The sequence below is a fragment of the Nycticebus coucang genome, chromosome X, assembly GCF_027406575.1.
Source record: "Nycticebus coucang isolate mNycCou1 chromosome X, mNycCou1.pri, whole genome shotgun sequence".
Lineage (NCBI taxonomy): Eukaryota > Metazoa > Chordata > Mammalia > Primates > Lorisidae > Nycticebus > Nycticebus coucang.
Genome location: NC_069804.1, coordinates 13,733,489 through 13,761,157, shown reverse-complemented (window position 1 = coordinate 13,761,157; position 27,669 = coordinate 13,733,489). Strand labels below are relative to the sequence as shown.

At 38.6% G+C, this 27,669-nt stretch overlaps 2 protein-coding genes across 2 annotated transcripts in view; both read left to right on the top strand.

Moving 5' to 3' along the window:
* The window catches only part of PIR (pirin), a 60,839-nt gene extending 60,228 nt beyond the window's left edge, over window positions 1–611 (top strand). Inside the window, exon 10 of the mRNA XM_053580380.1 lies at window positions 271–611. Coding sequence (XP_053436355.1) covers window positions 271–383 — 113 coding nt within the window. The 3' untranslated portion in view covers window positions 384–611. The remainder of the gene's footprint in view (window positions 1–270) is intronic.
* A 268-nt stretch (window positions 612–879) lies between these two features.
* Window positions 880–27,669, top strand: part of VEGFD (vascular endothelial growth factor D) — a 35,438-nt gene continuing 8,648 nt past the window's right edge. The window contains exons 1-3 of the mRNA XM_053580379.1: window positions 880–1,531; window positions 21,004–21,214; window positions 25,345–25,535. Coding sequence (XP_053436354.1) covers window positions 1,433–1,531; window positions 21,004–21,214; window positions 25,345–25,535 — 501 coding nt within the window. The 5' untranslated portion in view covers window positions 880–1,432. The remainder of the gene's footprint in view (window positions 1,532–21,003; window positions 21,215–25,344; window positions 25,536–27,669) is intronic.

Sequence of the window (27,669 nt, the reverse complement as noted above, 5' to 3'; positions counted from 1 at the left end):
CATTGCTGATGAAAAACCTGCAATGGCTGGGTGAGATATAGTGCATTAATTTATGTCAAGTGAAGTTGTTGTGATTCATAATCATACACAATCCTATTCGAGAAATTTGTATTACAGTCCTTGGGGACTGAGCACTATGAAAGTAAGCTTTTATTGTTAGTTATGCCTGGATTTTGTTTCAAATTAAGAACTATAGAAATACATACCATTTCGCGTGGCAGAAGAAAATATTGTCACCCAGAAGTTTCTGAATGTCTCTTTCTGCCTTAGGTCCATTCGTAATGAATACCAACGAGGAAATATCTCAGGCCATCCTAGACTTCAGAAACGGAAAAAATGGCTTCGAAAAGGCCAAAACCTGGAAATCAAAGATCGGAAACTAGTGAAGACCACAAGAGCAGGTCTCCATGCTTCCTAGAATTTGGCCATTTGTAGCATGCAACTATTCAAGGCCTTTAGTTTCTAAAGCTAACTTAGCCGGTGCTTCTAAAGAATTACACGCTAAAGTGGTAACCTGGTTTATGTAACAAGGCACGTAAGATGAAAGTTTCCTAGCACCTGCAAATAAAAGTAATCGTTGCTTCTCTAAAAAATCGATGTTCTTCATTTTGACCTAAATTACTAAGCTCCTGTTAAAAAGTCGTTTTGTGTATGTTTGCCTTTTTGCATGTACATGAGGATGTTTTGGTTGTTTTCCTGCATGTGTGCGTTTTTTAAAACATATTGATTGCTTTCTGAGTGTCACTGGCAGCAAATGCGTGAGCTTCTTGAGGTCCCTTCCTAAGCAATCTGATTGAGATACAAGGTCAGGCCTGTGTGCTGGGGGTTTCATGTTACAGGTTATCTGCTTGAAAATAATGCAGTCCTGAGCATTTGAGTCAGTTTTTTAAACTGCCCTGCTATTGGTAGGGACGCAACAGGATTGCAGCCAACACTTCCCTGCATTTTCTGCCAAAATCTGTGTCAGATTTAAGACACATGCTTCTGCAAGCTTCCATGAAGGTTGTGAAAAAAGTTTTAATCCAGAATTGCGTTCCAGCTTTCTGTAGCTGCAACCATTGTGGCTGTGCCACCTCCTTAGGAAGAACTGAGGATATAGGGTGGAGAGAAATTTTTTTTTTTCTAATTTGCTGGACATGAAATTTATTTAGAGTACTTTCAAATTTCAGGTGGAAGACATGTCCACCTCCTGATTATTTTTGGAGCATGAGAACGTTTTAATTTTTTTCATCTCTCTCTCTCCCCACCAAGATTGTGCCAAAAATATACCTTGGCTAACTGAAAGTCATATCATTGGATTTTGATCACAACTGATTATTTGTTTTTCCATGTAAAGTTTTGGGGTTTCAAACTTTCCTTCTGGAGAATGCCTTTTGAAACAGTTTTCTCTAGCTTCCTGATGTCAACTGCTCAGTAATCGGTGGATATTATAATGTTCAAAATGTACAGAGAGTGGGCAGTGATGAATATTTTCATGATGTTTTATGTGCAACTGGTGCAAGGCTGCAGTAATGAACATGGACCTGTGAAGGTAGGTGAGCTCAATTATTAATGTGCTGAAGATTCTTTTTATTGATTTATTCAGAGGGCTTTCTTTCTTTGCCCTCACTAATTTTGAACCAATCTAAAAATATAGAACACTCCTAATGGTGGATAGGACATATCCTGCATTTGTTAGTAACTGTTCTGTTTCTTAGTCTTGCTAGCTTCTCGCCGTGAGTATTTGAAAGTGGTGGGTATTTTTTGGTTGTTTTTGTTTTGGGGTGTGTTTTGATTTTTTTGGAGTTGTAATAAAACATGAACATTCTGGGATCTTTTCAGATGGAGAGATGTCTCCTCAGTTGTATATGCAGTTTATGAAGCACTAGTTTCAAGATGCAGATAACTTTGTGGGCCATTTATTTCAGGTCCTTTTGTGAGCAGCAAAAGTTTATTTCTTCTGTAAACTGAAAATTACATGCTATCTGTGGACATTTTCTGTCTAGTTTGGAAATTGCCAATTGCTACCATCCAGAAAAAAAAATGTTTTCTTCAAGGTTGTTTGGTTTTTTGCTTCTTGAAATGTGTGTAAAATTCAACAGTAATCAAATCCAGTAATTGAATTTTTGGTTCTATGAGCAAACATCAACTACAGCCCAACGAATTGAGAGTAATGCAATAAAATTAACAGGAATATTACTCACAGCCAGAACAATATTTGATGTATTTTGTAGGGCATATTTTTAACCTATTATTTTGAAAATGATTCGGATGTAATTGTTTTGACTGAAGTGGTGCTGAATCATTATTGATTTAGAAATTTCTGGCCGTGAACAGACAATCAAATGGAGCTTGAGTTTTTATTTTTATAGCTGGTGTTACGTGCATTTTTCAATAGGGGGAATTGGTTCTTGAGGAATGAAAACATTTTACTTTTTTGATATATAAAGCATTAATATACATACAGTGCTTAAATATATATATATATATACATAAAATCCATTTTAAAATGTCATAGAAGAAAAAATGTCTAAAAAGGCTCCTAGTTGTCATAGACAGGGGTTGATAATAAAATAAAAAGTTGAACAGTATTGAATTAGGAGTAGAGAGTCACCTTGTCTAGCAACATGCTCCTTTTTAACTTCTCAAATTCCAAATGTACATGGGACAAATCACAGTCTCCAGCTCGAGTTCACTGCCACTGGCCTTGATGTAGGATCTCAAGGTCAGATTGTAGGTAACAGGGAATCTAATTCTGACCATAGGTAACAAGAGAAAAGCCTGATTTGGTTAAAGCAAGTAAGGCCTTCCAGACAGTCCAGCTTTCTTATAAATCCTTTAAAACATCATTTTTGGAAATCCTTTAGATGCGCTGGGCTCATCGGGTTTTAAAATGTTTCTGTTTTACTTGTAAAACATTAATTTATTTGATGGTACAAGAGAAGACTCTGAATTGTGGGACATAAGTGACATGCTTTAGATTGCTTAGCTCTTTTAAAGAGTATGAACACCAAGAATTCTTTAGGTGTTCCGGGCACTGTGAAGCTTTTAATGTTTTGAATTTATTGTTAGCATGTAAATTTGTTTAATGGGACAACAGAAGGAAGCAGTTGAATTTGCATGTGACAGGAAACAGGTCCTTACACATGGGGGGTAAAGCACATTACTAATACTATTCATGATTTCTGTCTTATAGATCATCATTTTCTTTAAGAAATAAAGCTACATATACTGATGATTTCAGATATGAAGAAAAAGGTAGCCTCTAGTTAAACAGACGTTTGGCATAGATGTGACAGGGTGCTGAGGGATAATGAGATATATAATATTGGTTACAGTTTTCTTTTTTCCCCTACCTTTTTCTTTTTTTTTTTTTTTTTTGGTTTTTGGCCGGGGCTAGGTTTGAACCCACCACCTCCGGCATATGGGACCGGCACCCCTACCTTTTTCTTAAGAGAATCTAAGAGGAAATGTTTCTTTGCCTTAGCTTTGAACATTATCCTGTTTTTCAGCTCAGACTAGCATTGCCTCTACTAGGTTCTGTGAGTCCATGAACAATTTTTTCTCCAGCAACCATGCAGACATCTGCTAATATCCTGGGCAATTGTGTGTAATGCCATTCGAGTGTAAGGCACCCTAATTTCATTAGTTTCGCCACTCGTGCTTGGAAGGCTAGCTGTTTGGGGCCAGCAGTGCGTGGAACATTTGAACTGTGACAAATCTATTTGAAAATCTCACCTTGATATTTCAAATCCATTGTATATACTGGTTAGATGTTAAATTTTCCACTCTAAGAGCATGTTTTCTCTTAGAAGTAAGGTTAACCCAATGCCTGTGCTTGGTTCACTAATATAATCAGATAGTTGCCCATTCAGGTGAGGAACCTACAGCCTTAAGGAAACTTGTGGCCTTCCTAGCTTTTGAGTATGGCCTTTTGACTGACTCCAAATTTCACATAACAAATGCTTTTATTAAAAAGGGTGCAACAGAGAAATATGAAGCCTTTCTTGCCTCCATTGGTGCTTTAAAAAGAGCAATCTTGAAATCAGAAGGCCACAGGTACCCACCCACAGTTGCACAAAGTATGCACAGCACAACTCTGAAGAGCTCCATCCACAGAGATTCACATGGATATGTGATATCCCCAAATACAATATGGTAGGTACTTTGGACATTTGGTAAATTCGTACTTATAGCTTTACTGGCCTGCTATTCACATTGGCCTTCTGGTCAAGATTGTTTCTGGCTTATTTAATAAATAATTCTTATCACCAAGGATCTTGGTAGTCTTCTTAAGATGTTGAGGGAAGCCAGCCTTCATAAATCTTTTGAAGACATATCAATATGGCAATAAAAGAATAATTTTAGGTCATGGTAGGATTTCACAACTCTTTTTCTGACAAAATTTGTTTCATTCTTCTTCATCTTCTCTGAATACTATCTTTTCATCCAACCTCTTTCTTAGCTTCATTGGTAGAAAAATATTTTTGGATGTTAAATTTTGTGTAAGACTGGAATAGTCTAAGATCCACAGCAATGTGGGATACCTCTAACTTTCATGAGAAACTACATGGATCACAAGACATCATTACCTTTGTGTCACTTTCCTTCTCTTGAAATTGTCTCTCAAGTGAATTGAATAACAAGGACTGCCTTGTACACTTGTACATTTTCCATATTTAATTCCAGGAAGTAGACCCTCTCTTAATCCCTGCCCTATTTCTACTTCCAAAGTGTATGGACTTTTCACATACAGGAAAAGTCCACTGACTTTGTTGGTAATCAGATGGCCCAAGGAGCTCAGGTCTACTTTCCTGTCAAGCACAGTCCTTGGAGCAAAGGACATCTGAAATGTTTTCATTAATTTCTTCTTCACTCATGACCTTGTAGTTAAATGTGTTGAGTTCTATGTTTCTATTATACACAGACCTGTTTTTAATTAGTCAGTCACTTATAACTGGTGACTAAAGCTTTTATATCACTATAGCATATTATTGGTGCCAGGATACTACAGAAGTCCCTGTACTTTACATCTTCAATATAGTGCCTCCTTCTGTGACTTATTTTTTAATTTAAAAATCATGAATTAGACTTGTGAATCGACCTTTACTATAAACCCCTGAAAAAGACAATTTTTGAAATGAGAATATAGTGTTTGACATACAGATGATTCCATGTAGAACTTGATGTCATAAGACCTGGAACTCCCAGACACATTTATTATTACCACAGTTGAATAGAGGTGTTAGAGATATCAGGACACAAGTGGCAGTAAAATTGTTTCTGAGCACATTTCTAGGCTAACTTTTTCCTAGAGTAGAAACTGGATTTAATTGGGAACATGGTTGAGATGAGATTAGACAGAGCTGAGATGAAACATTTCTTCCTAGGTTGCTTTTATGGTAAGGAGTCCACTTTTTTCTCCCCTTTGCCACTAGTTCTTACAGTTTTTACCAAGACACTGAGGCATTAAGCAGCACAGACACCCTGAGGTCCTCCTGCATCAGGAAAGCCTCGGCTGGTTGTAACGTCCTAGTTCATAAAGAATCTCCCTTTACTCTTACTAGAACTTTCCAATATTTGACAATTCCTTCATTTATTTATTCAACAAGTATTTATTGGGCACCTACTAACTATATCTAGGCACTGATCTAGGAGCTGGGAATGTGGCAGGAAATAAGTCAGTGCTTCAACTCTCTTAGAACTTGTGTTCTAAGCGTGGGAGGTGGAGGCTGACAATATGCAAATCTGTAACATACTAGGGGTAATAAGTGCCATGAAAAAAATCAAGTAAGGGGAGGGGGACCCAGACTGACTAAGTAGAGGAGACCTCTCTAATTCAGTTATATTTGTGCAAGGCCCTGAAGGAAGTGAGGGAAGCAGAGGCAACCATCGGGGCAGTGGCCGTGTGGGGGCCGGGAGTCTACTTGGGTGTCCGGATATTAGCCAGGAGGACGATGTGGCTGGAGGGGGTGAGTGGGGGCCAGAAATGCAGTTGTCAAGGTTGGAAGAGTAGCCAGGGTTGATTATGTAGGGTGTGGCTGTGCTCCAGTAAAACTTTGTGGACACTGAAATTTGAATATTTTTCCTGCCTCATGAGATTTTCTTTTCATTTGTTTCAACCATTTAAAAACATAGAAAATCATACAAAAACAGGGTGCAGGCCGGATTTGGCCCATGGGTCATAGTTTGCCAACTGTGTTATGTGTCATTACACTATTTGATCTTCTTCATAGTACACATCCATACCTGACCTTTTTTATTTGCTTGTGTATACGTTTATTGCTTTGTCACTATCCACTAGAACAAAAGCTCTTGGAGAAGAGAAATTCTTAATTGTCTTGTTTGCAGCAGTATCCTAACCACCTAGTACAAAGCCTTAACAGGGTGGGAACTGAAACAGAATTTGTGACTGATGGAGTAGGCTTCTTGGATTTTGAGACATCCAGGATGTGAACTACTCTATTAAATAGTCTCCAAATGTCTATACTCATCATGCTTTGTCTGATTTCATGATTGTTTTTAATTCCTTTTTTTTGATTGTTTTTAATTCTAATGTATTTTTTCCTAAGGCAGTATATTTACCCTGTGCTAGTTTTCTGTAGGGATAGGGGTGGATGTATTAAAGAGTTGCCAGTCTCCTTCTAGGCCCAAGCCATCCTGTAAGGTGTTCACTTCTAGGAGCAAAGTTATAGAAGGAAGTCAACTTAGCCCGTCATTCCAGCCTGCTCACAGAAAGAGAGATGGGCAAAGTAGACACCTTCGTGTTTTCCTTCAGCCCTAACATCCTTAGAAGTACTACCTATCTTTGCTTTTCATTTCATTTGTAAAGACATGGTAAATGATAGCAAAGTACTCTGATCAGAGACTTTAACCATCGGGCTAGGCCAGGATATGCTGTAATAACAAATACCCCCCCAAATCTTGGTGGCTCATAAACAACCAAAGTTTATTTACTGCTCATCCCATATGACCACCTTGGTTCATCTGGGGTCACCACCATATGGGGATGAAACTGGCTGAGCATCCATATCTCAAATACTATGAATCACTATGACAGAGGAGAAAGAGCCCTGGAGAGTTTCACCCTGGCAATTAAATGCTGTGGCCCAGAATAAGTGACACATATCACTTCTGGCCACAGCCTCTTGACCCACTGCTCCATCTAGCCACAAGGGGCCAGGAAGTGCAATCTTACCACGTGCCTAGAAGGTAGAACGCTGGACATATTTTATTTAGCAATGGTATTAATGACTATCACCCACTACTTTGATCACTTCTAAGTGTTTCTGGACATACCTTTGACTATGGAATGTTGAAAACTTTCCCAACCTTACAGCAATACTGGAAGATGAATTGAATTGGCACAAGTTGAGAGAGTCGGGGGGAGAAAGACTAAAAAGAAAAAAATGCCTTAATTTCCATCATGCCTCCTTTAATGCATGGGAGAACCTATGCTTTGCTTAGGAAATCAGGTTTCTATACTCAAAACAACTTTAGTGAAGTTAGGAAACAAACATGGCTGGTTGTTGGGGTAAAGTGTCCTGAAGGAAGACGGGTTTATTTCTATGGCTCAGGACGCGCCTTCTCCCTGGGAAAAGGAAAGATGCACATTCAGTTCGGTAAACATTTGTGGAATGTCTACCATGTGCCAGGCACATGAGTGGAAATGATGTTTTTATAAAATAAAGATGTCTTAGTTATTTGCATCTCTTAAGCAACAGCCAGGGAGTTCAATTTGGCCTGTGGGAAGGATAATTTTAATGCTTGAAGCTTTAAGTAATAATGTAATTTTTTATGCTGATTCTCTCTTTGTCGTTCACTATTACTAAATAGCTTTAACACTCACATGTTGGGGATAAGTGTTGATTTCCTGACATCTAGGTTTGGCTAATATTTTTGAAAATGATATGTGTTGGATATGTTTACGGGACATTTTTCTGTTGATTACCATTCCATCATGGAGAGTGTTAGAATATAATTTTGATTGAATGAACACCCCAAATTCATCCTAAATAAGAGACTGCACAAAAAGAACAGAGTGAGATTGTTGCTGGACTAAGGAGTCTATCCACCCGCCTGTCAGTCAAGCCAGTCAATGGAGAAGTGGATGAGAGACGAACAGTTTCACTTTTATTTACAGAAAAGCCAGCAATTCCGGAGAACAGCCAGGATATCTCCTCAAAGAACTGCTCTGCCCTCCTCTTTCCCTTGGTTACTTTTTATTCTCATAGTGAAAGTAAACATCAGCAATATGGTACTCATCATAGTACAGGTGAAACAGATTCCCCCTCATAGGTTACAAAGTTACACAGTAGCTCCCTATCTTAAAGAGGTTATTATATCTTCAAAGCATTTTTATTCTAGACTGAATTTATAGTTAGTCAACACTTCACTGGGTGCACAAAGTGTCCTGGGTCCTTGGCCGGTACCACGGAGTCCTGTTCCCCAGCTTATCTAATGACAGTGGGCCTTGGAAATGAATAAACAATCTCCAAATGTCAGCACGTAGGCTCATCTGGCCTTGTTAGGGCCTGACCAGCAGCACCCCGCATGAGATGGCCAGTCAGGTGAACAGGGCCTGGTAACTGGATGAAAAAGTAAAAGCTGCTTGGCAATGGCGTGCTTGGTTCATACCTACATTGTCACAGCAAGACTGGGCTCATTAGGGATCCTAGACAGTGCAGGGGATGTTGCTAAGGAAGAGAAGAAGATAGGTGGATGCTTACATGAGACCCCCTAGATCTTTACAAAGAAATGTGAAAGGGGCTATGCTGGGCTGACTGCCAGTGGCACGGCAGGGCTGCTTTATAGAAGGGACAATAACGTTTTGCATAAAGATTCTTTCCCCATCTAATGGGTTAGTTATGGTGCTACACTTAGGCTGAAACGGCTGTAGAAGTTAACTGTCACCATAGTAATGCTGTGTAACAAACCAGTCCAGGTATCAGTGGCTTGAAACATCACTCATTTATTCTCAGTTATGTCGCTCTGGGTTAGAGGATCAAGGCTCAAGGCCTAGGTTGAGTGTGTGTCTTCCCCACCTATCTCTTATCCTCATTGGATCAGCAGGCTAGCAGGAGTGTGTGCTTGCTGTGATGGCAGAAATAGAGAACCGTGTAAGCATAAATAAGTGTCAAGCCTCCGCTTGCATCATTATCTTGTAATGTCTCATTGGTCAAAGCAGATCACATGACCCAACATCAATAGGGCTAGGAAATATAATCCTCCCTTGGAGGGGAGAGGAGGAAATGAAATTGTTTTTAAGGACAATGTAATTACCATAAAGGCTTTGGGTGGTTTCCTTAGACATTGTGAGATCAGTGACAGACTGTAACAGGCCTCATGAATCTGTATTGTCTTGGGTTATTCAGAGCATACCTTTAGAAGGTCTTGGGCTGTCTTGCCATTCAAGCCCATCCTGCACCCATCCACCCCCACATTTCCTAAGCACAGCTGTGTCAAGTGAGAAAAGAGGGATATGAATAGAGCACAGATTGCAAACATGGCTAGATGACTTGGCTGGGGACAACTGCCAGCAGCCTTTATCAAACTGGAGGACATGGAAGACACAAGCATCGTAGCCCCAGTACCACAGGCACACACAAAAAACACACACACAACACACACACATTCCACACATACTTTTCCTGCATATTTACTTCTTTTCTTTAGTCTAAGTTTAATTAAACACCCTGGATTTCTCATATATTCATTTTAAATATAGAGCTGCATAAATTAAAGAGCCACCAGAGCCACCAGTAACATGAGGCCCCTGTTCTGGATAAGATCAGACCCAAATAACAAAACACAAAATTTCAAGAAATGTTTTTTTTCTTCATGCATCTTTAAAGATATATGTAAAGCCCGAGCAGATATTTTTAAACTCACCTGTTATCTGAAAATATCACCTAGAAATGTTTTTAAAAGGGTCAGGGGTGTGAGGAAAGTTTGTTCTTTTTTTTATTTATTGTTGAGGATTCATTGAGGTTACAAAGAACCAGGTTACATTGATCGCTTGTGTCAGAAAAAGACCCTCTGGAAAGTTGTTTTGTTTTTTAATTTTTAATATTTACTTACTATAATTGGAATTGCCATATCTTCCTGTTTCCAAACTTACCTCTCTGGTTTCTAAGGGGTATCAAGGACTATAAAACACAGATCTCTAAACCCCAGCACATAAGACCCACGTCTGAGAAAGGAGAGAAAGGACATGAACTTTGATTATGTGCCTGCTGTATACCTGACCCTTTCCCACATATGGCCTCACATAAGCACCACACCAGCTCTACAAGGTGAATATTAACACAGCTGTTTCATAAATGAGGAAACCAAATATTGAAGAGTTAGATAAGTTATCCTCAGTCAAAAAACTAAAAAGAAGTGTGCCTTGATTCAAAGCCAGTTTATTTTATTTTTTAACTTATTAGATGGTAAAATGAATTTTTAGATAGATGATAGGAGACAGATGATAGATTTATGTACTCACAACTATAATCAGGATACAGAATTGTTCCATGGCCCATCCCCTGCCCCAAAATTCACTTATGTTACCCTTTTTTAGTCAAAGCCTTTTATCAACCTCTGGCCATCACTGATCTTTTCTCCAAACTATATAATTTTGAGTTTGGGGGGATGTCATATAAACAGAATCATATAGTGTGCAACATTTTGAGATGGGATTCTTTCAGTCGTAATTCTTTTGAGACCCATCCAAGGCATTTTGGTCTACCCAGATATGAGTAATTTATTTCTTCTTATTTCTGCGTAGTATTTCATGGATTACTCAAGCATTCACACATTGAATGACACACGGCTCGTTTCCAGTTTGGGGCTATTATGAGTGGAGCTACTACAAACATTCATGTATATGTTTTCATGTGAACATGAGGCTTCATTTATCAAGGGTAAATTCCCAGGAGTAGGACTGCTGGGTCATATGGTGAACGGATGTTTATCTTTATAAGAAATTGCCAACACATTTTCCAGAGTGTTAATACCATTCCAAACCAGTTTTGAACAATTCGAATTATGCCCTCTCTTCTTCAGACAACAGAGTGCGGTTTATGATATTAGGCAAAGCTTCCTTTGGTGGGATATTATTTCCACTTGAGAGTTATGGAGTGGAAAAAATCACAAAACTTCAACTTAGACTCAAGTCTAACATGACCTTGGAAAATTCCTTGACCAGGTAGACAAAGGCAGCTAGGAGTGCAGTGTGACAGTGCAACTTGGACCCCAAACCAGGAAAAACTGGGTGGTTTTAGCTGAGCCTGAGCCATCAGGTTAAAGAGGAAATGCAAAATGCTCTTCCAGGGAAACAGAAGTTGCTAAGAGGTGGAGGGAATACAGAACTATTTGTATTGCAACCTGATCCACTTCTCCAAACCCACTGCAAAGGGAGACGACTGACTGCAGTTTCCCTAAACTCTAGGGGTAAAAAAGTAATGAAAGCTGTGACCCTAGGCAAGGATTTGCATGTAAATCCTTCAGCAAATGTAGGGAGGGTTGTGTGAAATATCTTCCCTCCATAACTCACCCCAAAGCTTCTGGATATTCTGAATATACAAATTCTATTCACCACTATCCCTTATCACCAAGCTTCCTGAAAACATAAGGCCAACGGAATGTGACAAAGATAATAGTATTGATAACTTTTTAAAGACTTGGAAGCATGGTCTTAAACCCATAGTGCTCAAGAGTTCCATGGAGGAATGTACCCAAACTCAACTCCTTTTCTATATCTAGAATAGAATTTTTTTTTTTTTTTGAGATAGAGTTTCACTATGTCACCCTCGGTAGAGTGCCATGGCATCACAGCTCACAGCAACCTCAAACTCTTGGGCTTAAGCAATTTTCTTACTTCAGCCTCTCAAGTAGCTGGGAGTATAGGTGCCTACCACACGCCTGACTATTTTTTTTTTTTTGTAGTTGTCATTGTTGTTTGGCAGGTCCGGGCTGGGTTCGAACCCACCAGCCCTAGTATATGTGCACCCAGCCTAGAATAGAATTTTTAACAGCATGGGACTGGAATGGCCCAAGAAAGGCCTTTTGTATGTCTTTGAGGAAAGTAGCCAGCATTTCCACTTACACTTTCTTTGCTGCCTCAACAGCTCAGAGGCAGGATCAGAACCCAGCTGTGTCCTCCCAAGCCCAGCCCCTTCAACTTGGCATCTATATTTACAATCTCATTTATATTTTCTATCAGTTATATTTTAGGACTGCCTTCTGAAAGGATTAGAATGGAAACTTTTCTGTTGGATTTCAGTACATTAAGACAATAGCAATATTTTTATTTTATTATTGAGAAATGGGTTGTTTGGGCTTTTTGGGAATTTTAGGGGCAATTTAGCCTGTCATTTAGGATGGTGTCACATAAGGCAGCCAACCTTATCCTGCTGTTTGGCCTGGAAAACCATATTGTTGGTCTTCAATCTTGAGAAAGTCATACAGGTTGGGAACTGCTCCACAAACCAGCAGGTGCCTTGAGTCAGGAAAAGCCTTCATAAACCCAGTTCAGCAAGATACTAATGCAAATATATTGAACCCAAGTTATAATTCCAAGTGATTTAAAGGTTAAGACTTTCTCAGCACACATCAGCCATTCATTCCCTACTGAAGATTAGTGAACTTGTACAGAGGTCAAACACTAACACAGGTCTTTAAATAAAAAATCAGCATGCCCTAAATTAGTAGCACTCATTCAAACTGTTTGGGAAGAGGTTTTTTTTTTTTTTTTTACATAAAACTCTTATTTTGAAGTATTTTTAGACTTACAGAAAAGTTTCAAAGATAATACAGAGAGTTTCTGTATACCCCTCCCTCACATTCCTCTAAGCCCAACACTTGGGAAGTTAAAAAAAGTCCTGATGGCAAAGCTATGACCCAGACCCTCTAAATGAGAATCTCTGAAGATAAGATCTGAACATTAGTATTTTCCTGGTGAAGCCAAAATTTAGAACATCTGCTTCAAGCCCTTCTCAAAGTGTAGTTAGATAGAAATCCAAGATCCTGGCCTGGTGAAGTGGCTCCCAGCTGTAATCCTAGCACTCTAGGAGGCTGAGGGCAGTAGATCCTTGAGCTCAGGAGTTCAAGACCAGCCTGAAAAAGAGAGAGACCACCATCGCTATTAAAAATAGAAAATCTAGTGTTATGGGTGGGTACCTGTAGTCCCAGCTACTTGGGAAGCTGAGGCAGGAGGACTGCTTGAGCCCAAAAGACTGAGGTTACTGTGAGCTATGATGATGCCATGGCATCCTACCCAGGGTAAAAGAATAAGACTTTGTCTCAAAAAAAAAAAAAAAAAAAAAAAAGAAAGGAAGAAAAAGAAAACAATAGCCGGGCGTTGTGGCGGGTGCCTGTAGTCCCAGCTCCTCGGGAGGCTGAGGCAAGAGAATCGCTTAAGCCCAGGAGTTGGAGGTTGCTGTGAGCTGTGTGAGGCCATAGCACTCTATCGAGGGCCATAAAGTGAGACTCTGTCTCTACCAAAAAAAAAAAAAAAAAAAAGAAAAAGAAAATAAAAGAAAAATCCAGGATCCTAGGTGTCACCCTAAACCTACCCTATCAAAAATCTGCATTTTAACAAGATTCCCAGGTAATTAGTATGCACATTAAGTTTTGAGAAGCAGTACTCTATACAAAAGATTAAACAGACCACACAAACCTGGATCCAACTGCTATTTGTCAGAAACATGTATGGGTTACTCATAAATTCCTTCATCAGATACGTATCAAGTGCTTATTATATAAAAAAAAGATGAAAAAGGTGTCTATCCTACCCTCAGGAAGGTCACATTCTAGTAAGGGAAATGCAATGTGTTCATAAATGATGTAGTCTAAGTTAGGGACTGCATAAAATGCTTGATGGAAGGAGTGGCATTTGTTTTTGATCAACAAGAAAAAACACCTTAAAGAAGAGATTTAAAAGATAAATGATGTAGTTTGAATACATGAACAATCTCAGGGTTGAATTTTCTATAGCTTTTGGTAAATCAAGTTGTTTATTCAGACATTTCATAAATATTTATTCAGTTCTTAACTATTATTAGATGAATAGGACAGATACCATTACGGATCAAGTGGCTTTTCACAACCTAGTCAGGAAGATAAGCACTGAACAGGTGATGACACAAATAATTCAGTAGTGTCGATGCTGGTAAGCCCTGGGGAGGAGGACAGGGCGCTAGGAATCCACATGACAGACCAGAACTAGGCATAGGTGGGAGTTGTGGGAGACGTTTCTCTAAGAAAGTGGTAAGCTGAAACGGGTGTAGCTAGACAGAGTGGAGAGCATTCCAGGCCAAGAGAACGGCATGGACTGAGGGCAAAGCAGGAAGAACTGAAAAAAAAAGAGCAAAGCAATGAAATGAATGTCCAGTAATATTCCATTGTTCAACTCTTCAACTGCTTCCATTGCCCCCCCAATTAGGTAAAAGTAGCCTGGCCTTCAAGTTTCCATTCCTTCCCCCTTTTTTATTTTAAACAACTATGTTGAGATAGAGTTTACATATTATAAAATTTACCTATTCACCTGTCTTAGGTAATTCAATAATTTTTAGGAAATTTACTGAGTTGTGTAGCCATCATGCATATAAGAGCCCTTATGTCCTTTTACAATGCACCCCCTTTCCAGCCCCAGGCAGCTGATAATCTATTTCCTGTCTCTGGGGGATATAAACCTAGGAGTGGAATGAGTTGATCATATAATAAACTATGTTTAACTTTTTAAAGAACTGCTCAACTCTTCTAAAGTGACAGTACCACTTTACAATTCCAGCAGCAGCATATGAAGGGTCCTGTTCTTCCACATTCTCAACAACACTTGGCATTGTCGGTCTTTTGGATTATAGCCATTCTACTGAACGGAATATGGTACCCCACTTCACCAACCCCTTTTCACAAGTTTATGTGCTAGTTTCCCCACTTTCAAACCTCCTGTGTCTCAACCAAAGTGAATCTCTTGCTGTTTTTGTCAGTGGGGCTCCTTGGTGTCCTCAAATCGTGCCTTTGTTCACTCTTTGAATGTGTTTCTTGACTAGATTATTTTTTCAGGGGAGAGCAGATGAAATTGAGAGCTCAAATTAGTAGGAGCACAGAATGCCTCTGACTTCCTGACAACACGGGCACTTCCAAATTCCTCCTCTGAACCTCACCACCATTCCTTTCTAAACATTTTGCCTGCTATTTTGGTCATGTGGATTAATCCCTAACCCTGGGCTGTGGAGCTGCTTGTGCTTCCTCAGGGGCAAATGCTGTGTGAACTTACAAATTAACAGAAGGAGAAATGACTACCCTTAACATTGTCCTGCAGAAAGAAGTATGCATTCAAATGATGGTAAAGTCGTGTCACAAAGACTTTAAACCTCACAATTTAGAAACTGGTTTGTAGTAGCCAAGACATCAGAGAATGATTTGTTATTTAGGATTAAAATTGCCAGTAGTCCTGGATTAATTACCATAAAAAAGCTTCTGCTGTAATAAAAAGCAGAGATCTGCTAACCCTGCTACCTTTCCTTCCCCTGGCTGCCTGCCTACTTTCAGTTATTTTAGCTTTGATTAGCATTTCCATCAGAAAATAGGAGGAAATTATGAACAACTTATTTGGTGAAGATTTGGTAATTAAAAATATTAAAATCAATGGTTTAAGTATGTATTTAGGATTATAACCACACTTTCAAATTCTTATTTTAGTCTTCTCAAGGTGATGTAAAAAATCAACCAGTACAGAAAGCCTACTGGTAGCAAACAGCCATTCTACTATACCCTTTATAATGTATGCCCCTGATAAATTAGTTGCCAAGTTTTTTCTTATGTTGAATTGATAGTACTCCCATTTATAATAGCAAAATGATTGTCTGTAATTTCTAAGTTATTTCAAACTAGGTTTTAAACGATGAGGCTTGCAGTATGCTAAAGTAACTCTGAGTGCTTGAGAAAACACTGCATATTTTATGATGAGCCAAGTCATATAAGCCATTTAATGGTTTTAATTCAATCCAGAGATTTCATGTTTTCTCCTGAGTTCTCATACTTGGACAGTTTAAATATATTTCTAAGATCAAATTGAAACCTGTAAGAATTACAAAGCCATATGGCAGTCTGTATTTTTGGATAGTATTGGATGAAATTTGTCTCAACAAATAAAATCCTTGCACTATATTTCAATTAAAAATGCAAAGCTATTTGATTGGTTTTGTTATTTTCATGTGGAAGCAGTGTTGTCACAATATTTTATTTTGAAGATTGAATTGGCTATGAAGTAGTTATACTATCCCAACTAGAAGAGGGAAGGAATAATCAGGAAAAGACAAACTATTGACAAATAAGCCTTAATGAAAATCATTGAATTTCAGAGTTGCCAGAGATAACAGCAATCATTCAGTTTCATTGCCAGAGTTCTTAGATGAAGAAGCTGTAGCAAGCCACTTAAATTCAGTTCCAATTCCACAAACCTGATCTATGCTTCTCATGCCTCCCTCTCCTCTCATTCTCAGAAAGTTACCTTTGATTCAAATTTTGTAGAGAAGTGAGAAACCATAGATATGAGCTCACGGAGCTTCTTAGGCAGTCCTGATATCCTTTTCTACAAACCCATATCATTCTCTGTGTTCCTTCTGTTTCTAGGTTTCTGCCTTATCCTTCCTGCAAATGCCTCCAGGAAGTTTCCTGCTCTCTATTGCCTCTTTTCCTCAGCTTATAAATATGTTCAAAACTCTCCTGCCTGTATTGAAGCATGTGCACATGCGCACACATACACACACCCCCTCATGCGTCTGGACTTTTAAGTGAGATGACCTTGTAGATTCATGTTCTAAGATTTTTTAGTCCATGGAATATAAAATTGATCCAATGATGGTGAATATCTGCAGATGACAAGCATTTGCAGAAATGTACTAAAACCATGAAGCTGAAGCCGCAGAACTGGTGTATCTGAGTCTGGAAGGCAAAGGTCATTGAGAATTCAGCTCCAGTAGGAAATGGGCTCTGGGAGCACACTCCAGCAGATCCTTGGAAAAGAAAGGAGTTATTGTTCACTACTGCCTGAAGCTGTGACTTCTATGAAGTAAAAGAGGAAGCAGATACGTCTTGCAACTAGAACTTGACTTAAGCTAATCCCTGAATCATAAATACCCCCAAAGATTCAGGTGCAACCACAAAACTTCTAAATGATGAGGAAAGAATAATGAGAAGGAGAAATGATCTCCTAATGAAAATGAAACTACTAAACAAAATTCCAAATCACAGAGATATAATTATTACTAAGAATGACAGCAACAAAATAAATAGGATATAAATCATACATATAAAGTTAAAATATAAAACAATTTGAAGAAATACTTACAATATGCATAGTTAGGACCCTCAAAGATAAAAAAGAAAAGAAAAATATTCATAAAATAAGAATGACAAATTTGGAAAAACATACAGAAATGAAACAGAAAGTAGATAAGAAGAATGAAGCAGAAATACTCGAAATTTAAAATATGGTAATTAAAATTAAAAAATTAACAAAATAAACTTTAGACTCAGGCAATTGGAGAATTGGTGATTGGAAAGATGGATCAATTAATTTACTCATAAAACATTCAAGAGAGAGGAAGGAAAAAATGCATAAATATAAAAGCACATTTAAGAGACACGTACCATGATTTAAAGGTTCCAATACATGACTGGTAAGTATTTCAAAAAAGAGAGTAGAGACAATATTATAGGTGGAATAATTAAAAAGATAACAGCTGAGAGTATTAAAGAATTCAGGGGAAAAAAGGATGGGTGGCCTAAGACTGAGACTGCTATGAAGGTCTCTGTGGCAACTTCTTAAGTCTGCCATTGTAGCGGAAAGCAGCCAAAGGCAATAGGTAAATGAATGGACGTGGCTGTGTGCAAATAAAACTTTGTTTATAAAAATAGGCAGGGGACAGGTTGAATAAGGCCAGGAGGTCAGAGTTTGATGATCCCTGCTCTAAATAACCATTGTTTACATTTTCAAGTCTATTGTCTCCAGTTTTTCATATATACATATGTGTATTTATGTATATATATATATATGATGTGCATTCCACACACACAATTGATTTTAAAAGAGACCATACGATAACTGAATCACACATGACATGGACCACACTTGTTCTTCTGAGCACACATCTTTGGATAACTCTTGGTATGCATTAGCATATGTAAAAAAATTTCTATTCCCAAAATTCTGATGAATGATACAGATTTTAATTATAGGTTATAAAGGGCAATAAAGGAGGGTGTACATCATACCACCCAACATAAAGCTGTTCAATAGTCCCATTTGCTCATTTCTCATTTTCCTCTCTCTTCCTTCCCTGTAGCAGGCAGCTGACATTCATCCCTTCTTTCCACCTTCTTTTCTCAGCACCATTCTGCAGCCACTCAGGCCCTTTGTCCTCCCCTCATCCCAGCACTAAAAATGCCTTCAGCCTGCATATCTCAACCACCCAGCAAAACAAAGCACCCAGTAACTACAAGCTCAGCAAAAGTAAATCCCAGGTCCTAGCCATAGGCAGATGGCCTTAATATTTCTCCAGCACATTTCAGGGAGGATCTCAATTCTTTCTGTCCTAAGACACCTCTACATTGTTGTTTTTGATGATCACATAGTATTTCATTGTGTACATGTATCATTATTTATATAACCAAGCCCCCAATTCTGAACAAGAGGTTACATACTGAAAATCTTTGATTGCCTGAGTCTTTTTTTCCTCCCAAATCCATCCAATGCATTGCATTGTATCACCCAATACAGTTCATGAAAACCATGTGGAAAGCAAATTTTCAACATAAACTCTAGAAGAGTATTTTTATCAGGGGGAAAAAATATGTTTTTGAAATAGTAAACAGATTTCAAAAGAAAAAAAGATGCAAAAGGTTAGAAGTCAGGAAATTCAGGTTGTTAGGATCTGGATCCCTTTCTTTCTTATGTGACTATAGGCAGGGTCCCTAGGTCTTTGTGAATCAGTTTCTCAAACAAATAATAGAGATGAAAACAATTGTCCATTCCTGAGATACTTTACCAAGAAGAATATTTTCCAGCTCCCCCATAATGGCATAAATGTATCTATGATCTATGTACAAATGACTTAATAAAAAAAAAAAAAGAAAAGAAAACAATTGTCATTGGTTACTATCACCCAATAGTATGATAAACATCTGTATTAGTTTCCGGTAACTGTGGTAACAAGTTACCCCAAACTTGGTGGCTTAAAATAACAGAGATTTATTTTCTCACAGTTCTGTAGTCCTGAATTCTGAAAACAAGGTGCCAGGTGGGCTGCACTCCCTCCAACGGCTCTTGGAGAGAAGCTTCTCTTGCTTCTTCCAGCTTTGGGCAGGGGCAGCTCTAGGCTGTCCCTGGCTTGTGGCTGCACCACTCCAATCTCTGCCTCTGTCTTCACATGGCCTTTTCCTTTGTGCTGTGCCTTCTCTTTTACATCTTATAAGGACACTTGTCATTGTATAGTATTTAGGGTCCCCATGGATAACCCAGGATAATCTAATTTCAAGATCCTTAACTTCATTACATCTGCACACAGTTCCTTCTTCCAAATAAGGTAACATTCTCAGGTTCGGGGGGCTAATATGTGGACATATCATTTTGAAGTCCACCATTCAACCCATTACAATATTCTTTTAAGTGTTTTGAGGACCTGGGAGGAATAAGTAAATCCTTTGATTCAGTCAAAAATGAGAAGAATGTGAACCAAAAACACTATTAGAAGATGTCCTTTTTCCTAGGTACTGGCATACATTTAAATAATCTCTCTAGAAGGTAACACTTTTACACTGCTGGTGGGACTGCCAACTAATACAGCCTCTTTGGAAGGAATTATGGAGAATCCTCAAAGAACTCAAATTAGACTTCCCATTTGATCCTGCAATCCCATTACTAGGTATCTACCCAGAAGGAAAAAAAAAATCATTTTATCACAAGGACCTTTGCACTAGACTGTGTTTATTGCAGCTCAATTTACAATCACCAAAATGTGGAAACAACTTAAATGCCCACCAACCCAGGAATGATTAACAAGCTGTGGTATTTGTATACCATGGAATACTATTCAGCCATTAAAAGTGATGGAGACTTTACATCTTTTGTATTAACCTGGATAGAGTTGAAACACATTCTTCTTAGTGAAGTATCACAACAGTGGAGAAGCAAGAATCCAATGTACTCAATTCTAACATGAAGCCAGTAGAAGATCTACTACATACCCTCATAAGAGAAAAACTCAAATCAATTCAAGGTGGGGTGGGGGGCTGAGGGAGCCAGGACAGGGGAATAAGGAGGGTGATGGGGGATTACGGTGTATGGGACACCTCTTGGGAGTGGGACACACTTATAAGAGGAACTTTGCCTAACAAATGCAATCAGTGTAACCTAATTCTTTGTATCCTCAATAAACTCCAAACAATAAAAAAGTAAATAAAAAAACTAAATGAATAAATAAGTAAATAATCTCTCTAGTTTCTTTTCAAATCTACAGTAGAACCTCTGTATATTGACCACTCAAGGAACTAGGCCTACTCTACTGATATATACATGTGGTGCATGTCTGGTCTATGAAAATTAGGTCAGCATAAGGAGGTGGTCAGTATGGGGAGGTAGTCAACTATGGAGGTCCTACTTTATTTCCACTTTTAAGGGCTAACAATGAAGGGTGTCATGACAAATTTAAAATTTATTAACTTGGGCGGTGCCTGTGGCTCAGTGAGTAGGGCGCCGGCCCCATATGCCGAAGGTGGTGTGTTCAAACCCAGCCCTGGCCAAACTGCAACAAAAAAATAGCCAAGCGTTGTGGCGGGCGCCTGTAGTCCCAGCTTCTCAGGAGGCTGAGGCAGGAGAATCGCATAAGCCCAAGAGTTAGAGGTTGCTGTGAGCTGTGACGTCATAGCACTCTATCCGAGGGCGGTACAGTGAGATTCTGTCTCTACAAAAAAAAAAAAAAAAAGAAAAAAATTATTAACTTGTTCTTAAACCTATATTTTTGATTTTTTAAGCGTTCACCTCAGTCAATGTTAGAACGATCTGAACAGCAGATTAGGGCTGCTTCTAGTTTGGAGGAACTACTGAGAATCATGCACTCTGAGGACTGGAAGCTGTGGAGATGCCGGCTGAGGCTCAAAAGTTTTACCAGTATGGACTCACGCTCAACATCTCATCGGTCCACCAGGTTTGCAGCAACTTTCTATGACATTGAAACCTTAAAAGGTAGGTGTATGGCTATGGAGTCAAATTCTTTCTTTTATCAAATGGTGACAAATGCACCAATTTCTTCCAAAAGTTTGAGTAGGGCAGGCAGGCACACGTCCGAGGGACAACAAAAGAGGATCATTGATTTTATAATTTTGGTCTTTAGAGAAGAATTCCAACTTTTTATATTTTTATTTATTTTTTTTATTAAATCATAGCTGTGTACATTAATGCAATTATGGGGTACAATGTGCTAATTTAGAATTCCAACTTTTTAAAGTTTACTCCAAAGAGAAATATATCTAACATGATTTGGGGATTAAAAAAAAACACAAGTGGTGGCGCCTGTGGCTCAAAGGAGTAGGGCGCCAGCCCCATATGCCGGAAGTGGCAGGTTCAAACCCAAACCCAAAAAAACAAAAGAACACTTCAAAATACAGAAATAAATTTAACTCAAAGATGTGGGAGCAAAACAAACCCAGAAACACTATTCTCAATAGAAAAAAAAAATCATTGGGTTTGCTTTAAAAATAAAATAATCTAGGAATTCATCCACAGGGGGCATTCTACTGCCATACATGCAAAGATAAAAACCCAGTAGATTAGGTGTAGTTTTTTAATTCTTCAAAATCGTGTGATTTCTAGTAAAAGTGAAATGTAGAAGTTAGAAACTGAGTTGTCATATTAGGTACTGGTATTACTAAGAGAATAACAAAGGAGAAAAATCTGAAGACAAAACTTCAGCCTGGAAAACAATATAAATTGAAATGAAGGAGATGATTTTTCTTTACTAAGGTATCATATATAAGAAAACCAGCATTGTATATACGGTGCCATGATGAATGAAAATACTTGTTAAGTAAAGTTGTATGGCCTCCAGTTAGGCATTTTATTTTTTGAAGACATGCCAAAACAACACTAGAAGCTATTATGGCATTGCTGATCTAGCATTCTACATTTTTTTTTTTGTTTTTTTTTTTTTTCTTTTTTTTTATTGTTGGGGATTCATTGAGGAGCATTCTACATTTTTTATTTATTTATTTATTATTATTTTTTTTTTGTAGAGACAGAGTCTCACTGTATCGCCCTCGGGTAGAGTGCCGTGGCATCACACGGCTCACAGCAACCTCTAACTCTTGGGCTTACGTGATTCTCTTGCCTCAGCCTCCCAAGCAGCCGGGACTACAGACGCCCGCCACAACGCCCGGCTATTTTTGTTACAGTTTGGCCGGGGCTGGGTTTGAACCCGCCACCCTCGGCATATGGGGCCGGCGCCCTACTCACTGAGCCACAGGCGCCGCCCTACATTTTTTATTAACATGATTAACTGGTTACTGATTATAGCTATCACATCATTCAAATCAACCACTGAGCCAAGATTCCTTTCTTTCTACTTCAAGTTGATTTATTTTCCCATTTGTAAATAAATGATGATGTTTTACAGGCCTCTGTTGTTGGCTATGAGGAAGGTTGTGCATAGAGGGGAAAAATCCCTCGGCAGTACCATATGCATGAGTGTTCATGTGTATACTGTGTGTAAGTCAACTGAGATGGTAGGAACCATGGTCTTGAATCCACTTCAGCCAGGGGTTTGAAGCTCTAGTTGTTTCTATGTGGTGAAATAGCACTGACGTCATGAAAACAAAGAGTGTAAAACTCATCTGGAGGTCAAAGGCTTTAGCTATATTACCTGTCTGAAGGACTGAAATGAACCTGGAGATAACTCTGGGAAGCAGAGTATTACCATAAAACCAACATTGGATGATCTAAACAAGTCAGTGACATTGACATTTTCTAAAGAGAAAACCATACAAAATTATGGAATTTGTGAACTCTAAAATTCTTTTCCTAATTACATAAGGGATCATCTAAAGTTATTTACTAACTTAGAAGCAATAAATGATCAAATTGGTTTGTTACACTAATTATAATTTGTTATCAACACTCCCTCATGGATTTCAGGGTAATTCCTTGAGGCAGAACAGTCCTGCTTGGCGGTAGTAAAGAAGAGTTATGAAGCCTTTAATCAGTGGTATTGGCCATAATTGCATTTAATTTTGATTAAAATCTTTCCACTTCAACTGTCAAATCTTAGTTTTGTAAAACAAGAAAAAGCAAAAGGAAAGCAACATGTAAATAGAATTTTACATGGGGAATATTTTCAAAAGTTGGTTACTTGTTTTTTCAAGGATTCATGATTAATAATAGTGAATTAAAAAATACCTCATTGAGCAATTTATTTCTCATGTGTATAGCCTTCAGGATTTTATAGAAATGTTTATAATCAGAAATTTAAAAAAAAAGTTTCTCGGAGTAGATTCTATTATGAAAAAATCAAAGTTTAGGTAAATTTTGTAGTAAAATGCAGTGCTCCTGAGCCAAAAATCTTGCATTTTGTGTCTTCAGTGATTAAAGAAGCAACATAAGAAGAAAGTTGGGATTAAGGGGTGGGAAAGGAAAATGGATATGGAAAAGATATTTTAAGGGAATAATTTCAAGACTAGGAGTAAATCTCTAACAGTAATATTATATCGGTATACTTCAAAAATCAGTCTTCTCTATACTTCTGAGATGTCTGTTTACATATATGGGATTCAGAATAATTTAGAGAGAGTTTTTTGAAGAAGGGGTAAAAATGGAGAAAAGTTTGTTTATTGCTACATAACACATTACCTCCAAAACTTAGCTGCTTAAAACATGTTTTACCTCACAGTTTGCATGGGTCAGTAATGTAGATATGGCCTAGATTGGTTTCTCAGCTTCAAGATCTCTCCAGAAGTTGGAGTCAAGACGTCAACTTGGGCCGCAGGCATCACAAGGCTCAACTGGGGCACGATGTGCTTCCAAGTTCATGCAACAATTATTTGCAGGACTCAGGCCCTTCCTCAGAGGCTGTTGGACTGAGAGTTCCAGTTCCTCACTAGGTGTTGGACAGAGGCCAGACTCGGTTCCTTGCCAGGTGGACCTTTCCAAGAAAGGGGAGAGCCTTCAAGAGATAGAGACCGCAGTCTTTTTTAACCTCATCATGGAAGCAGCATCCCATCACTTTTGCGGTGTCTTCTCTTCCTGAGAGGAGAGTCACTAGATTCAGCTCACACACAAGGGGGCGGGGGGAATTATACAGGGGTGTGACTACGAGGAGGTGGGAATCAAGAAACTAGAAGTTTTCACCACCCCATATATAATAAACTCTACAATTCCATGGCAAGCTAAAAGAACATCTTTAAGTGTTGTCTTTATCTTGAAATTGAATCTCCCCTCACCAAACAGTCATACAAAGGCTATGCAGCATGGACGGCACCTGTAGCTCAAAGGAGTAGGGTGCTGGCCCCATATACCAGAAGTGGTGGGTTCAAACCCTGCCCTGGCCAAAAAAAGAAAAAAAAAAGAAAAGGCTATGCAGCATTAAGCATTGAAGTGCCAAAATCTAATTAAAAAAATAAATAAATAAGAGAAAAACAAGCACTGTTTTACAAGAAAGTATATAAGAATCTTTTATTCCCAGAGGCTTTTTTTCTCTCTCTCATCTCCCTCAAATTAGCTATGGCCAGAGGATTGCTCCTTCCAATAAAATAAAATTATGTCACCATTTTATATAAATATAGGGCATGTGCAAATGAGAAAACTGATTTGAAGAAAGATTAGCTCCACTTCAATTTCCATTCATGCATTTGGCAGGTTTATAAACTACTGTAGTTACGTAAGCAATCAACAGAAACGCATTTCTTCCTAATGCTAAAACCTACCCACACCTAACTTCAAGTAGAAGAAATGCTGTCAGCTGTATCCTGTAAATTGCTTGATAAATAATATTTACATGTTATTTCTTTATATACATCCATTTCCGTATTAACTAGTTCCTCCAGGTGTATCCTACGTTATTATGTGTGGGAAATAGTGTTCTTCCCACAGGGAAATAAAATGCTTAATATTCTACAAAGATATGGTGTAAATGGGATGAAACAACAAGTTTGGAGTTTAATTTTCCTGCAAACAATCTCTGGTTAAAGAACTGACAAAAAATCCACATCTAGTGCCCTTAACAAGCAGTAAAAACATAAAGACGACTGTGTTCAGCATCACTCTGGCACATGTTGCCATGTCAAGGCCATTTCCTCTGCTGTCCCCAAAGAACTTTCTCTCTGCAGTCATAGACGAAGAGTGGCAAAGAACCCAATGCAGCCCTAGAGAGACGTGCGTGGAGGTTGCCGGCGAGCTAGGGCAGAGTACCAACACATTCTTCAAGCCCCCTTGTGTGCATGTGTTCCGGTGTGGTGGCTGCTGCAATGATGAGAGCCTCGTCTGTATGAACACGAGCACCTCGTATGTTTCCAAACAGGTATGAGCGCATCAGCATGTGTGCCCCCCACCCCAGCCCTCGTGATGATCATGTTGGCAGGTACAACTGACCTTGTTACGAAGCCCTGTGCTAAATGCCCATTGAATCCCTGAAACAAGCCAACAGGGTATCTCAGGGTATCTTATCATTTCTTATAGATGAGGAAACTCAGGCTCAGATAGGTGACTTACTTATCCAACATTACACATCTGATGAATGGCAGAGCTGGGACTCAACCCAGGTCTAGGTTGACTCTGGAGCCTGATTCTCATCAGTGACTGTCTCTCTGATGCTCTACTGTCAAGGGTCAGAAAACGCATGGAAGTTACTAGAACAAGATGTTCAAAGGCATGAAACCTGCTGTATCCGTTGAAGTGGTTCTCAACCTTCCTAATGCTTCCAAATGCCATGACCCTTTAATACAGTTCCTCATGTTGTGGTGACCCCCAACCATAAAATTATTTACATTGCTACTTCATAACTGTAATTTTGCTACTGTTAGGAATCATAATGTAAATATCTATATGCAGGATGTATTTTCATTGTTAAATAGGGGTCGCGACCCACAGGTTGAGAACCACTGGATGGGAATGCAGAGGGAAAGTGAGAAGAGAGCTGCTGGGCTGGCCACTGTCAACCCTTAGCCTGACAGGGGGTGGAGGCAGGGGCTGGGAGACCCAAGAAGGACCATAGATGCATCCCGTGGAGGGCAGTGTCCTGGGCCCAGAGCCTGGTAGGGACAGAAGGAGAGGCAATGGTATTTCTGGAGGGACAAAGGAACACTATGGACCTTCCAAAAATAATTCTGCAGTCCCCATGGAAGGAATAATTCTCCCCACTGCATCTTATAAAATCCCCTTTGCTTAGTAGATAAGTTTTTCTTTCTGTGGATACTATATTTTTGTAAAATGTAACAAATGTTGCAATGTGGAAACAGTAGTAACAAACTTAGGAAAACCTGTATTCCTTGTGGAATGCTGCAAATTCCTCAAATGTTGATATACCTAGACTAAATTGTCATATTTGCCTGTATGATCCATTTTCATGATTGTGAAGAGATACTAAACCAAAATTACATATGTGCTGAATACATCCATGTTACATAATTATCTTTTTTTTTTTTTTTTTGGCCGGGGCTGGGCTTGAACACACCACCTCCGGCATATGGGACCGGCGCCCTACACGTTGAGCCACAGGCGCCGCCCTACATAATTATCTTAATGCTGATTTTTTGTTAATAAGTTAACTTATTTTATTTTTAATTTTGTTTCCCTTACCCTCTAAAATATCCTTTAAACTGGAGAATTTGTTTTCTAAAACCTATTAGAGAATCTTGGAACTTGTGAGACTTCTGACCTCTACTATTTGACAATTAGGAAAAAAATGACCTAAGTATGGCTGAGCTTTGACTGTTATTAGAAACAATGCTCACATAACGTAATAGGGTCTAGTTCATGATCATATTCCCTAGAGCATAGCTGAAGAATTGTGCAAGAAGATGAAGTTTATGCAAAGTAAACACTAAAAAAAAGGCTCTTACTCAGATTCCTGGAAGTTCTATTACACATTCAAAGGTCAGAATAAACACAACCTTAATGAATTGTTTCCACTTAATAGATAATTGAGTACTTTATTTTGACTGCTTTACTCAACAAATGATTAGTTTTAAAGAATGTACTTAAGTGTAAGTGCATTAACAGTTTTCCTTTCCAAATAGGCATATTTGAATGTTTTAGTAGTAGTTCTTTATAAAAACTATCTCTTTCTCCTAAGTTATGGACTATTTGGTGAAGTCTCTCTTAGAAAGAAAGTGAATAAATGAATAGTCTATGTAGTAAGGACTACATAGAATGGTGATTGAATGGACAATTCATTAAAATAAAGTTCAAATTCATTCACACATCATAGAACCACTCTAGAAAGTTATATAATCTCTCTGTACATCTGTTTCCTTGCCTGTAAGATGGGGATAATAAACCCCCCCCCATAATAAGTGGTGAATGAATTAATGTGAAAGTACTTACAACAGGGCCTGGCATATGGAAACATGGAAATAATGATATATGTGCTAACTCTATTTGTTTGGGCATGAGTATCATTCAGCTATTAATACACAATGTTACGTAACAAACAT